Source organism: Acinonyx jubatus, chromosome B2 (genome assembly GCF_027475565.1).
Source record: "Acinonyx jubatus isolate Ajub_Pintada_27869175 chromosome B2, VMU_Ajub_asm_v1.0, whole genome shotgun sequence".
In the NCBI taxonomy this organism is placed as follows: Eukaryota; Metazoa; Chordata; class Mammalia; order Carnivora; family Felidae; genus Acinonyx; species Acinonyx jubatus.
Window position 1 is genome coordinate 6,572,480 of NC_069385.1, and position 12,566 is coordinate 6,585,045.

Consider the following 12,566-nt stretch of genomic DNA (forward strand, 5'->3'; position numbering starts at 1 on the left):
AGTAATTTTTCCCTTCTAAATTTCTCTGAATTTAGTGTTCCTTTTATAGCAGTGGTGCAGATTATATGCCAGCCTGTGATTCTGTAGCACTCTAAAAAAACCAGATTTTTTTCTTCTTCTCTGGGCCACAGCAATCCTGGAAGGTAGCACAGACATTACCCTGCAGCACAGACTTAGTGACCTCCTTGTACTTTACAATATCGAATTAAAATGGACTTGCCTAATCTCTTCAGTTTCTCAATCAACTGGCTCAGTCTCTACAATGGACTCCACTATTCTAGTTTGAAGGTGGGTGTGGAGGATAGAAAGGAAACTGGTGGTCACCGAAATCCTGATTCTAGGAGCAGAAATTCTGATTTAAACACGTGGAGCCACCACAGAAGATGAGGTGCTTCAGGGTGATACAGACCTTAAGCTTGCAGGACCTTCGATTAGAAGAGAAGTGGTACCAGAGGTGGGTCATGACCTATGAGCAGGGCTGAGATGGGTCCTGGGAGGCCTTTTCCATGAAGCAAGAAGACGGTCATGGTTCTAGGGTCCTGAGCACCTGTGAAGACAGTTGTAGCCCGAGTGCTTCTAATGTGTACTTTTGGAAGCTTATGAATTCATGATATTATCAGTCTTGATTAAGAGAAGACAATAACTTTATCTTTTGGTTTTCCAGCATGATGACATCACCTTCTATTTCTCACTAATCACTGTCACTAAAGAAAAATAATTCTCACATTTTAAGGAGTAACGATTTTATGAGTCTCCATGACCACCCAAAGCTTTTTGAAATCAATGCCCAGAAGGATCAGATTTATTAACATGACATATTTTGTCTTATCACTTTTTCTTAGTATACACAAAATAGGATACTTTAAACATTGGAATTTATAAGAGGATATTTAATAGTGGTAATGAAAAATTGGAAATATACTTCAATGGAATATTTATGCCAAACTAATTATATTGGCTATTGGAGATGCATTAAAATGAAGAAAGCATGCAGGAGTGCAGAGGGCCATGCCTTGCCTGCTGTCTTCTTTAATGGGAGCCATTCCATTGACTCTTCATTTCCTTAACAGGTTCTACTAACACTTAGAATATTTAAAATAACAAAATTTAAAAAGTGTGGGTGTTTTTTTAATAGCAAGAAGAGTTTCAGTTCTGTACACACACACACACACACACACACACACACACACACACACAAAGTAAGGAATCCATCGATTCCAAGGTCATACCATGGATTACCACTTCTTCTATAACATGCAATTTTAGAATAGGTGATAAACCCTTAAAAATGAGATTTACTCTTCCTTATTGATAGTTGCTATACCTTCACATTCTTGCTAAATGCCAGTGCTGTAAAATGCTGATGGAAATCTCCATGAAACCTTTAGTGCTAATTGAGAGAAATGGGTTGGTAAGGCAGCTAATGATTTCTGGAAATTGTTCAAAATTGCCAACCTCTGTTCAAGTGCCACTTGGATTAACCCCCTACCGTATTTAGTAACAGCCACCATCCAAGTCAAGTTTACTGTCACCTGGTTGAGAAGCAAATGTATGCTTTGTAATCAAAACGCATTTATATTCAAATCTCTGACTACCCCAGTGGCTTTATTGGGAATGCCATTCAACCTCTCTGAGCTTGTGTTTCCTCATTTGTAAAATGATTATGATCATGCCTGTGTTTCCAAGAATAAGCAGTAATGTAAGCAAGTCCGCCATTAACATGAAATTTTGAAAGCCGTTTTGAATCCCCTTTGGTACCATTTTATATACATGCGTGCGCACGCACACACACACTTTTTATTTTGGAAAAACTTTAGTTTTTTTTAAATTTTTAAATGTTTATTTATTTTTGAGAGAGGGACAGAGAGACAGTGTGTGAGTGGGGAAGGGACAGAGAAAGAGAGGGAGATGTAGAATCCGAAGCAGGCTCCAGGCTCGGAGCCGTCAGCACAGAGCCTGACGCGGGGCTTCAATCCACGAATGGTGAGATCATGACACGAGCTAAAATCGGACGCTTAACTGACTGAGCCACCCAGGCACCCCTTTATTTTTTTAAGTGCATCAGCCAGCTTGAAAACTCTGTCCCTTAGACTGGATCCATATCGTTGTTTACTTTTTCCGTTCTTAATTTTTCTACAATCCATCTCTATCTCTTGGATTATAATAAAAAGTGATTCATGGGAATAATATTCTAGCAAGCATTAAGTCAATTTAAGGAAACTCTCTCGTGGTTTATGTTCCATAATGTGAATTGTAAAGGATGTGGTTGGGTTCGAATCAGTTTTAAAAAGAATTATACCTCAGTTATTTCTAAAAATTTACAGGTAAGTTTAAGATGGAAATAATACGTAAGAATCAACATTTATAAAAGTAGGGAAGTGGCCACCTGTGGAAGAGGACTAGGTGCCCACAGGTAGAAGTACCTGGAAAGAAGCTGAGTTCTGAATTTTTTGACAGCAAGTAAGGATAGGTGAAATGTGCTGACCATTCATTGTGTATCAAATACTGTGCTGACTGCTTCTCCTATGTCAATTCCTTTTTACACCCTCACAACAGCCTATGAGTTAGGGGCCGCAATCATTTTCCATTTGCATATGAAAACACAGACACCAAGGGTCACTTGACTTAACAAGGGTGACCAGGCAAGGCTGCCGTCTGGACCTAGATGGACATGTCCCGAACGACAAAGAGGAAGTTGTGAACGGTCCTCGGTCGTGTCAAACACGTATTCGATCTAAATCAGAGTTATGGGTGTTTGTTCAAGGCTCTGAAGAGCTGTGACTTTCCTGGCACCCGCTTGAACTCTACCAGTGTCCGTTTCTGAGAAGAATAAGCAACTAGATTTACCCCGGTTGGCTTTGAACCAGCTGATTATTTAAGCCTAATCCGTAAACTGTGTTTCGTTCTGCAGTTTTGTCTTGCCATGGGAGATCGGGTTATTACTCTCAGAACGAATAAGGGAAAACAAATTGGCAACAACCACCACCACAAGGAACGGGCAAAAAAGCATGAGCTTCAATCAGCAGTTTTTGCCTCACCAGATGACGTTATGGTGCGATACCATAATTAAAAACCCCAGCACAACAAAAATGAGAATTAAGTTATAACTTTTAAGAGTTGAGTCTCCTTAGAGACTGCTAACCATTTTTTAAAAGTGCAGACATTGGGATGGATGGTTATATAATTGGAAGTTGTTTACAACACAGTCTTACCTTCGTTGCTCTGCGGGAGTTAAGACTATGGCTTGTTAAAATTGTGAAGTAGTGTGGCTGTTCAGTGGGGGTGTAATAGCCCAATGGATAAGGGTGGAAATGAAATGTGTTTATGTGTAATAACTGCCTTCCTTTAGAGTAGTTGTACTTGTATTTTCAGAATTCATTTTTTCCCCTCAACATTCAAAGACTCAAAATTATACTAAGTCCTATATAACAAATTTTCAAGCATCCTTTTTTTTTGTTTTACTTCTGTTTATAGTCATCATTTTTGTGATCTTAAAGATGATGTTCATGTTGTTGATTTCAACTATGATATGCCAATATTTTGAAGGATACGTGGGTAGTCCACTAAGCTCGGCTGGTGGCAAGATGTTCTAAATATTTCGCAGTCACGGCTACGTTCTGTTTTAGCTGGATCTTGTTCTCACACTACCCTACCTGCTACAGCTTTTATATCATTTAGCGGTACGGAGAGAATTTAATAACTTAGCAAATATGGGAGAACTTAATAACCTAGCAAATACTGAGTGTTTACTAAGCTTGAGTCCATGAAGCTAGTGGACTGGCACTAGATATTCGGAACATACGGAACAGAGTGCAGTGTGACATAAAGGGAGGCTGTAACAAAAATAAATAAATAAATAAATAAATAAATAAATAAATAAATAAATAAATAAATAAGTTAAAAAAAAAAAGGGAGGCTGTAACGATAGGGGAGGTAGAACCGGTGTGTGACAAATGGGAGACAGAATTATTTTCTTCAGTAGTTTGCTTAGGCAAGTGGACACGTTCCTCATCTTTTCCTGGGTCCAAAGCAAGGTGTCATGCAGAAGAGATGATTCTGGGAGTCCACAATGAATGGATTTCATGTGAAACTGCTTTAGACTAATGCAATATACGTTATTTAAACTAGAAGTTGTGGTGCCTGGGAGACTCAGTCGGTTAAGTGCCTGACTTCAGCTCAGGTCATGATCTCATAGTTTGCACGTTCGACCCCCGCGTCGGGCTCCGTGCTGACAACTCGGAGCCTGGAGCCTGCTTCGGATTCTGTCTCCCTTTCTCTCTCGGCCCCTCCCCTGCTCATACTCTGTCTCTGTCTCTGTCTCTGTCTCTGTCTCTCTCTCAAAAAATAAAGAAACATTAAAAAATTAAACTAGAAGTGATGGATAGTTTCAGGTCAACATAAGGAAAAATGGGTTGTGCAAAGCTGAGCCAAGCACCTTCAGAGATGGTGCTGATTTTGTGCCTTTGGTATAGATTTGTTGTGCACCTGGCTCGTGAGGCATATATGTCAGCAAATGTGGTTTGGTTCAGGCTGAAGGACCACTGCCCAGAAATAAAATAGCAAAAATTCCTGAAAACATTGGAGGAGAAGATTCTCTGTGGCCTAGCTCCCTGTCACAGGATCAAGGTTGCAGTTTCAGAAATTCTGGCCATATGTCTCTTCCACAGTGGGTGTGTAGGAGTCAAACAAAACTGAGGTTGCCTCCTAGGTGACAAGGAGAAAGAGTAAACTGAGGGAATCAGGCAGGTTGTAGGTGATCAGTAGAGCTAATGGTGCAGACATTATCCTTGGTGTTTACATAACAGGAAATGGAGCTATAGCAGGGAGGAGGCAGCAGCTGGAAATGGTAAGTGCCAGGCTGGACACCATGGAAACAGTCAGAGGAAGACTTGGAAGGATGCCTCAGCCAGGGACTCCACCTTATCAGATGCTGGTCCTGTCGTGGTGGGATGAGTCATGTGTTTAAAGTTGGTAAAACTAAGTTGGATACTTTCATACTCCCAGATGTAATTATCTGGGGAGATGTCTTATGCTTATGGGGAAACCAAAGGAAGAATTCTTTTTTTTTATTTAAAAAAATTTTTATTAATGTTTATTTATTTCTGAGACAGAGAGAGACAGAGCGTGAGAGGGGGAGGGGCAGAGAGAGAGGGAGACACAGAATCCGAAGCGGGCTCCAGGCTCTGAGCTGTCAGCGCAGAGCCCCACACGGGGCTTGAACTCACAGACTATGAGATCATGACCTGAGCCAAAGTCGGTCACTCAACCAGCTGAGCCACCCAGGCGCCCCCTGCCAAAGGAAGAATTCTCAAAGGAAGTGCCATTCCAGCTGGACCCTGAAGGTATGGATCAAAGATGGTGATGGCCATGGAGATGGGACAGTCACTGTCCAGCCACACATTAAGACTCGTTCTGCTTGGTGTAGGGGATGCGGCATGTGCAAGGGAGAAATGAGCAAGAAGCTCTCTTCTGCCTCTGACACGAGCAAGGCCCCAAGGTCTACCCTGTGGTGCTGCAAGCTCACAGGATCCCCTTTTCCCCTCTTACCAGCCAACGTGGTTTTCATTTCAGCACACTTAACAGCAGCCTATTCTAATTGTCACTATGACGGAAGAACCCCTTAGTTTTGTTATCTGCATGCCTGATGATGGAAGGAGAGAGGGGACCAGGCCCATCCTTGTTATTTATTCTCCCCTGCTGTGCTATCTGATGGGATGACTTCCTCAGTCCTCCCTCGCTCCCTTTGAGGTCCTCAGTAGGCAAACGCTGGCTACCGTGTGCGAGAGTACGGATGTAGGACATTTCCCTGGTCATAGAAAGTTCCCCTGGGCACCCTGTTCTACTTAATATTTTAATATGATCATCTGTGATAAATGTAGTAAATCAATTATATACAGGCGGTTTTATAGTATATTGATACCGAACATTATTTTACTGTGGTATCGAATATGTTACTCTCACTGTTTCCTGCCCTGGTAAACAAATTATCCAAGCAATTAAACTCCTGATTCTCTGTGACAGCCAGTGGTGGAAACTTCTGAGGTCAATGAAAAGTTTTCATGAGAATCAGCATGGGTTTTCTTAAGTAGTCATTAATCTTATTAAAACAACTTCGTTAGGCCGTAAGCCCACTAAAACACATTTAAACAAATGGGAAGTATGCACATTATGCGGGTTTCTCAGAAAGTCAAAGCAAATAATATATGTCATCTTTAAAAAGGGGTTTTACTCGATATGTTGCAAGTATTCTTAACGATTTCTGCAATTTCTTGGATGAAGCAGGGAGGACAAAGGAAGAGTGGAGACTTGCCTGAGGATTATGTTAACTCGACAAAATGAGAAAGAGAAACTAAAGATAAGGACAAAAAGGATAATGCTAAGGAAACCCTAGGGGCACTTTAAATGGGCACAGTGACTCACACTTTAAAAAGGGCCCCGAATGCTAGCTGTGCTTTTTAACTTCTGTCCAGAAAAATAAATAAATAAATAAATAAGTAAGTAAGTAAGTAAATAAATAAATGAACTTCTGAACGAAAGGAATGTACTTTACTTGTAAAATCATTACATCAGTAGACTCACCCTCGGGGCTTATGATAAAATAATCATCGTCAAGCAAAAATAAAAAAATGTATTGATAGCTGGGGTAGGGGGAAGACCTTAATTGTCTAGATGCTGTTCAGGAACATCTGATAAGGTCGGGTTCAGAGACTTGAGGGGTGTGGCTCATGTCTCTACACCAAGCCCTAGGCAGTAAGTTGAATCCTTCCTCCGGATTTTTTTTTCCTCCAATTTTTTTTTTTTTTTCTTTTTGAGGAATAGTTTCACAAAATGCCCCACAAAAGGCGTGCTTCTGAGGTCAGATAAAGTCTGGGATGTGCTGTGCTCTCTACTTCTGTTATAGAGTCACAGAACTCTCTGGAAGTCCCACAGTGAGATTTGCTCACCTTGGCTTAATTTAGCCTCCCTGAAAATGGTTTGGTGAAGGAATCCCAGGTATTTGAGCTTCACACCATGTCGCAGCCTGCAAACCATGATGGTGTTCTGTAAGGTGTCCCGAATCCTTCAAGGAGCCCTACGGTTTTGTATGAGAAAAGTCCGTGGTTTTAGGATGTTGAAGGATTCAGGAGTGAGTAGCATGATGTCCGCAACTTAATTACAAATGATTCAGCCAAAAATATATACATGTGTAGTATATGTGTATGTATGTATATGTGCACACACACACACACACACACACACGGAGAAGGAGTGAGCTGAAAACATGGCAAAATGTTCACAACTGGTGAATGACAGCAAAGGATATAATTTCTAATACTTTTGAAGTATTTCTCTAGTTTTGAAATTTTATTCTGTAAAAAGAGGGGAACGTTATAAACACCATCACAAGCTGTACTGGTTATTTTAGGGAGCGAAGGGGTCGCCATATGGAGAGTTGATTAAGCAAGAGAAAGGATTTTAAGAGCCAGACAGAAGTGAAAGGGGAAGGATTCACGTCGTTGACTGGAGACAGGGACACGGCTGGAGAAAAGCTTTCCAGGGCATTCTTCACACCTCCTTGCCATTCCTTGAGAAGTTGTGGTTCCATCTTCCAAAGTCTGTGCCTCAGACCCTCAGTCAGGCCAATGGGAACATTGCCCAGAAAAACACATCGTGGTGTTGCTTGTTCTTACTCCTGTCCTGTGCACTGCAGACGTCGGTGTGACACAGAGAAGTCTGCCGACTTTAAATAGCGTGATGCAGCCAGACTAGCGATGAAGCCACCCTGAAAAGGGGATCTCAGGATTTACCTGAAAGCCCCAACTTCTGGACCACGTAAAACCAACAGCTTGAAAGTTGCCGTAGCCAGGGCTGGCCTGACCTTGATCTTCCTGGGACTGACTATTAATCCCCAGCTCGCAGCTGGCTCAGGGAAGCACGTGTAATAGATTGCACGTCACCTCATATGCTTCCAGGGCACAGACGTGGGCACGCAGTATTTTCTGACTAACTTCTCAAGGACTTTGGTGAAGGTTGCAGCACAGAAAGCTGGAAGAGTTACGTCCCCAGTCTTCGGTTGCCGGTTGCCCCTGCCTTTATCATTTGCTGAAACAATATTGCAAACGTTGCTGTTGCCCTGAGGGAGAAGGAAGAGCCATTTAGTTTCATGGATGCATCATTTACTATTGCAAAGCTGTTGCTAATATGCTCTTTCAGACAATGCTAGTGTCTTTGCCAACCTGGCTCCCCTTCCTAAGCTCCTTCTCCCATTCCTGTTCCTTCTCCCCCTTTTTTCTTATTGTTTAACCTTTACAGTAGGTTATAAAAATTGTAAAATTGGATGTGTTCATATTTCTGTTGAAGGTTTTAACAGTAAGGGCTCCTACCTCCCTCGCTAAGCTCTTCTTGGAACACAGTGAAACCGTCAGACAGAAATGGCCTTCTGATGTTCTGTCAGTTATTATGGTATTTCTATAACTTTACGGTCCTACCCATTGCATGTATTGAACTGCATAAACCTCATGAATCTATCTTATGTAATTATTATAGTTGCTAATAACAATGCGATACCTACAGACTTGAGTATCTTGTACGTTAAGGCGCTAAGCTACAAAGAGGCGTCAAAAAGACAATTTCTTACCAATACAAACATATACTTTACCTTCCCTTCACACTGGAGGCTAAATATTAGGCTACATATTAATTTCCGGAGAGTAATATTTATAAAACATATTGCTAATAAATGCTAACATTATAAAGTTTGACATTTTTATTGTGCTTTACATGTTACAAAGTGTTGTCACTTACAGTATCGGTAAAGATGACTGAACAAATGACAATTCAATATGTCTACAGATGTTGTTCTATAAACAAGTAAAAATAAATGGGGTTGCATAAGACTTAGGATCTCTTTTTGTTTCTCATTATTCTTGTACTAATTGCTTTTAATAAACCATATGCACTTGGGAGGCTGAAGGTTTTTTCTCATAATGATAAAAATATTCTTTATTATTTCTAGATGATCTTGATGATAATAGTAAAATTTTAAACAAAGTTTTTATGCCACTACATTTTATGTAATTCCTATGCAACAAGAAGTAAGGTATAAAGGTTCAAAGAACTATTTAATGTTATAAATTTTAAAAACACAGTTATTTTACTAGCAAATGCTTCTAAATAAAGTGAGTTCTTTGCAGAAATGGCATCGTGACACTACTTGGAAAGGTTCCCCTAACGGACAGAATAGCACTACGTGTGTATGGTAACATTTGAGAGAAGTGATCAGAGATGTTTAGTTATTGATTTTTTTTTTTTTTTTTGTCCAGCTTTTACTCTTGTGTTATTTGAAAGGCATTTGTCAAGGTAGATCCAGACAGAAGTGTGAAACACAAGGCGCCCATTTCTGCACACTGCGGCCGGGTTCTGTTAAGCCCCTCAGGACTCTTGTCTTACTTTATGTGTGCCTGTGCATTGGAAAGTCTTCCCTGGAAACCCAGGAAGCTGTGATCAGGCCACTCACATCATGAGAAATGGGCTGGCGTGTCCCTGTAGATAAGATTTTAAGAGGAAAAAATCTAGAGCCCTTCAAAACTGTGTAAGAAGCATGAACTAGAATTCAGGAGCAGTGGTCTTTAAATTTCCAATAGTCCCTATATTTCCTGTGCTTTTAGAAAACCTCAGCGGCACAGAATGCATCTAACTTCCCCGCGTGGCAAATACTCTTGGCTGGCTCTCTTGGCAGCAGGTTGCTAACTTTGCTGAGTAAGTCACAGGGCTGTTGGCAGGAAGAAGAAAAGATTTTCACTCTTTTGAGCATAAAACTAGATTTTCTAAATTAAATTGTTGCATCCTCATTGGAATATTTATCCCGCTAATGTTTCAAAATGCTCCCGAGGAGTTCGTTTAAAAATTTGTCTCAATTTGGATTCAACGCTGATTGGCTACTTCCTCTGCTTTTTTTTTCCTACCCTCCCCCCTCCCCCCCCAGCAGGTAGACCGCCTTACAACAGCTTTTACGTTTATTGCAAAGGCCCCTGCCAAAGAATACAGCCAGGAAAACTCAGGGTGCGGTGTGGTACCTGCCGACAGGCGACGCTCACCTTGGCCCAGGTAAGGAGATACAGCATTGGCAGAAACTGCCCAGAAACATGAGTGTGTGTTTCTGGAGATGGCTTTCAGGGTTTTGAATCCAATAAGACCCATGGCTCAAGAAAAGAGACATTCTTCTATGTGGTCGTGATGGGTAATGGTATCTGAAGTTTCATTTAAAAACATTACTCTGTCAAACTTGAGGTAGTGCCGAGCCGTTGTTTCCCTATCTTTAATCCAGGCCTACTGAGAGGAAGTACAGAGACGCTTTTATAGCGAAAAGGTGTCGGGCTTTGGCGGGGGAGTCTTTTAGAAGAGGCCAGGAACTGGAAATGTTTCATGTCTTGTTCCGTACGACAGTAACGTGGTTGTGTACGTGTGTCAAAATCCACTGGACGGTTCACTGAAAACGGGTGCACTCGGGGCCGCTAAACCTAAGTTATGCCTCACGGAAGAAGCAAAAAGGGAACTCGTGGATCGACAACCGTGTGCACACGGGTTGGGCCAGCCGCCACCTGCCGTGGCCTCCACTAGTGTGGCACAGCTCACTGGCTAAGAAGGATTTTACATTTTTAGGTGGCCAGGAAATATCAAGAGAATGCTGTGTGGCCCACGGACGTTATATGAACTTTAATCTCCGACCTCCATGATACAATTGTACCCAAAGGCCACTCATTTCCTTACGTGTTGTCTGTGCCGCTTCTGTGCCCACAGTGGGGTTGAGCGGTTACCGCACAGACTCGTTGCCCTGCAGAGCGTGGCGTATCTATCTCTGGCCCCCTAGAGAAAACCCTGATATAAAACGTGTGCACAGCTAGGCCATGGCTCCCCCGTGATGGTTGTGTAGGATTTGGCCAAAGTTGATGCGGATGTGAATGTGCGCGGGCACAGAGGGCATTCTGGTTGGTGCAGCTATGGGGGCTCAGCCAAGGAGGCATTAAAAAGGTCAAAGGTTTTCAGGCAACCAGGGCTGAAGTGGGGACAAGTACTCCCTGACCACAGTGCCCCCCCGCCACCCATGGCTACCACATTTAGATTTTATTCCACAGGCAATGGGGAGCCAAGGCAAAATGTTAAAAATAAAGGTGATTTATAAAATGACGTTTTAGAACCCTTTATTAGTCGTGTAATGGTTTGTCATTGGCACTGGTGTTGGTGACAGATTGAAGGCAAAGAGGCTTAATTAATAGACTCCTCATATGGTTGGTGGGCAGTGGGGCACTGGCCTGGGTCAGGGTGGTGGCCCATGGCATGGGTCTAACGGAGCAGCATGGTGGAAAATGAAGGATATACCCAGCAAAGGAGAAATCATGGATCCCTGCCTCAGGCCTGGGGAAGACGGTGGCATCACTCAAAGGTACAGTACAGTATTTCATCATCATACAACCTGTCAGCTCCACAGGGGAATCCTGTGAACTCCACTTAGGAAGACAAATCCTAAGTTTGTTCTGACTCTCTGGACTGGACCGTTTTCTGGGGGCATCACTAGGCAGCGCTTCTGTTTGTGAAATGGGTTCTCTTAAATACCACAGAAGTTTCTCTTCCACCAGAATCTCCCCTCTGCCACTAGCCTTTTCCAGTGCATTAAGTAGCCTCTTCTTTTTTTGATCTATGCTTCAGTCTTGATTGCCTCTGATGGTGGATGTGACCTAAATATACCAACTTCCAGTTGTTCTTAGTAAAAACAGCAATAACAAATTATTATTGAAATCCATGCTTCATTATTTTCCTGCATTATGTAATTGAATTATTTCATAACACTCTTAAGTACCGTCAGTGACCTTATTTTAGATGCGAGAAACCTGAAGCTTGAAGAGATTAAGGAAACAAGAGTTTATGAGACCAGGGGCTTGAACCGGGCTGTGTGATCTAAACTAGTAAACTCTACAGTCTCCCCGTTTTTACTGCACAGATATATTCACACTAAATGTCATGTGCTCAGATATCCCCAGTGATCAGACAGGTGATTTAAGAATGGGTGAGAAGTGGGCATCGGGGGTGGTGAGGACCACGGTGGCTGAAGAGGCCAAGAAGCCACTCCTGCCACTTGTTAAGAAGTGATTGGCTTAATGGGGGCAATCTTTTAATTAAGAGAAACTGTAAATGGGGATTTTTATGTGAAATTTCTCATATTAAAAATAGGCTCCATGGGGGGGGGAAATCGAAAACAAAAAGAAAAACAGGCTGCGGTGTCTGTGTAAATGCATGAACCAAAGTTGTATCGTATGGGTTAAATGGTACATTAACGTTGGGTGTGTAGAGGGCCTGGTGAGCGGTAAGCACTTATTTAGAGGGAGTGATTGTTGAGAGGCAGTATGGTGGGATCCTGAGAAGATGAGTCTGCAGACTCTTTGTACTACATGGGTTAGAATTCATATTTCATTATTTCCCATTTACGTCAACATAAGTGGGGACATCTGTCCACTGGGATAATGGTATCTACTTCTTATTTCTTGGGAAGATTAATTAATCTATGAAGAGTATTTAGAACAGTAGCTGGA

At 42.0% G+C, this 12,566-nt stretch overlaps 1 protein-coding gene across 2 annotated transcripts in view; it reads left to right on the plus strand.

The window, feature by feature from the left end:
• PRKN (parkin RBR E3 ubiquitin protein ligase) overlaps positions 1–12,566 on the plus strand; it is a 1,330,206-nt gene that overhangs the window by 482,592 nt on the left and 835,048 nt on the right. Inside the window, exon 4 of one of the 2 annotated variants that reach the window (XM_015083244.3) lies at positions 9,965–10,086. In XM_015083244.3, the coding sequence (XP_014938730.3) occupies positions 9,965–10,086 (122 nt within the window). The remainder of the gene's footprint in view (positions 1–9,964; positions 10,087–12,566) is intronic. The other variant, XM_053223338.1, reaches the window with a different exon arrangement.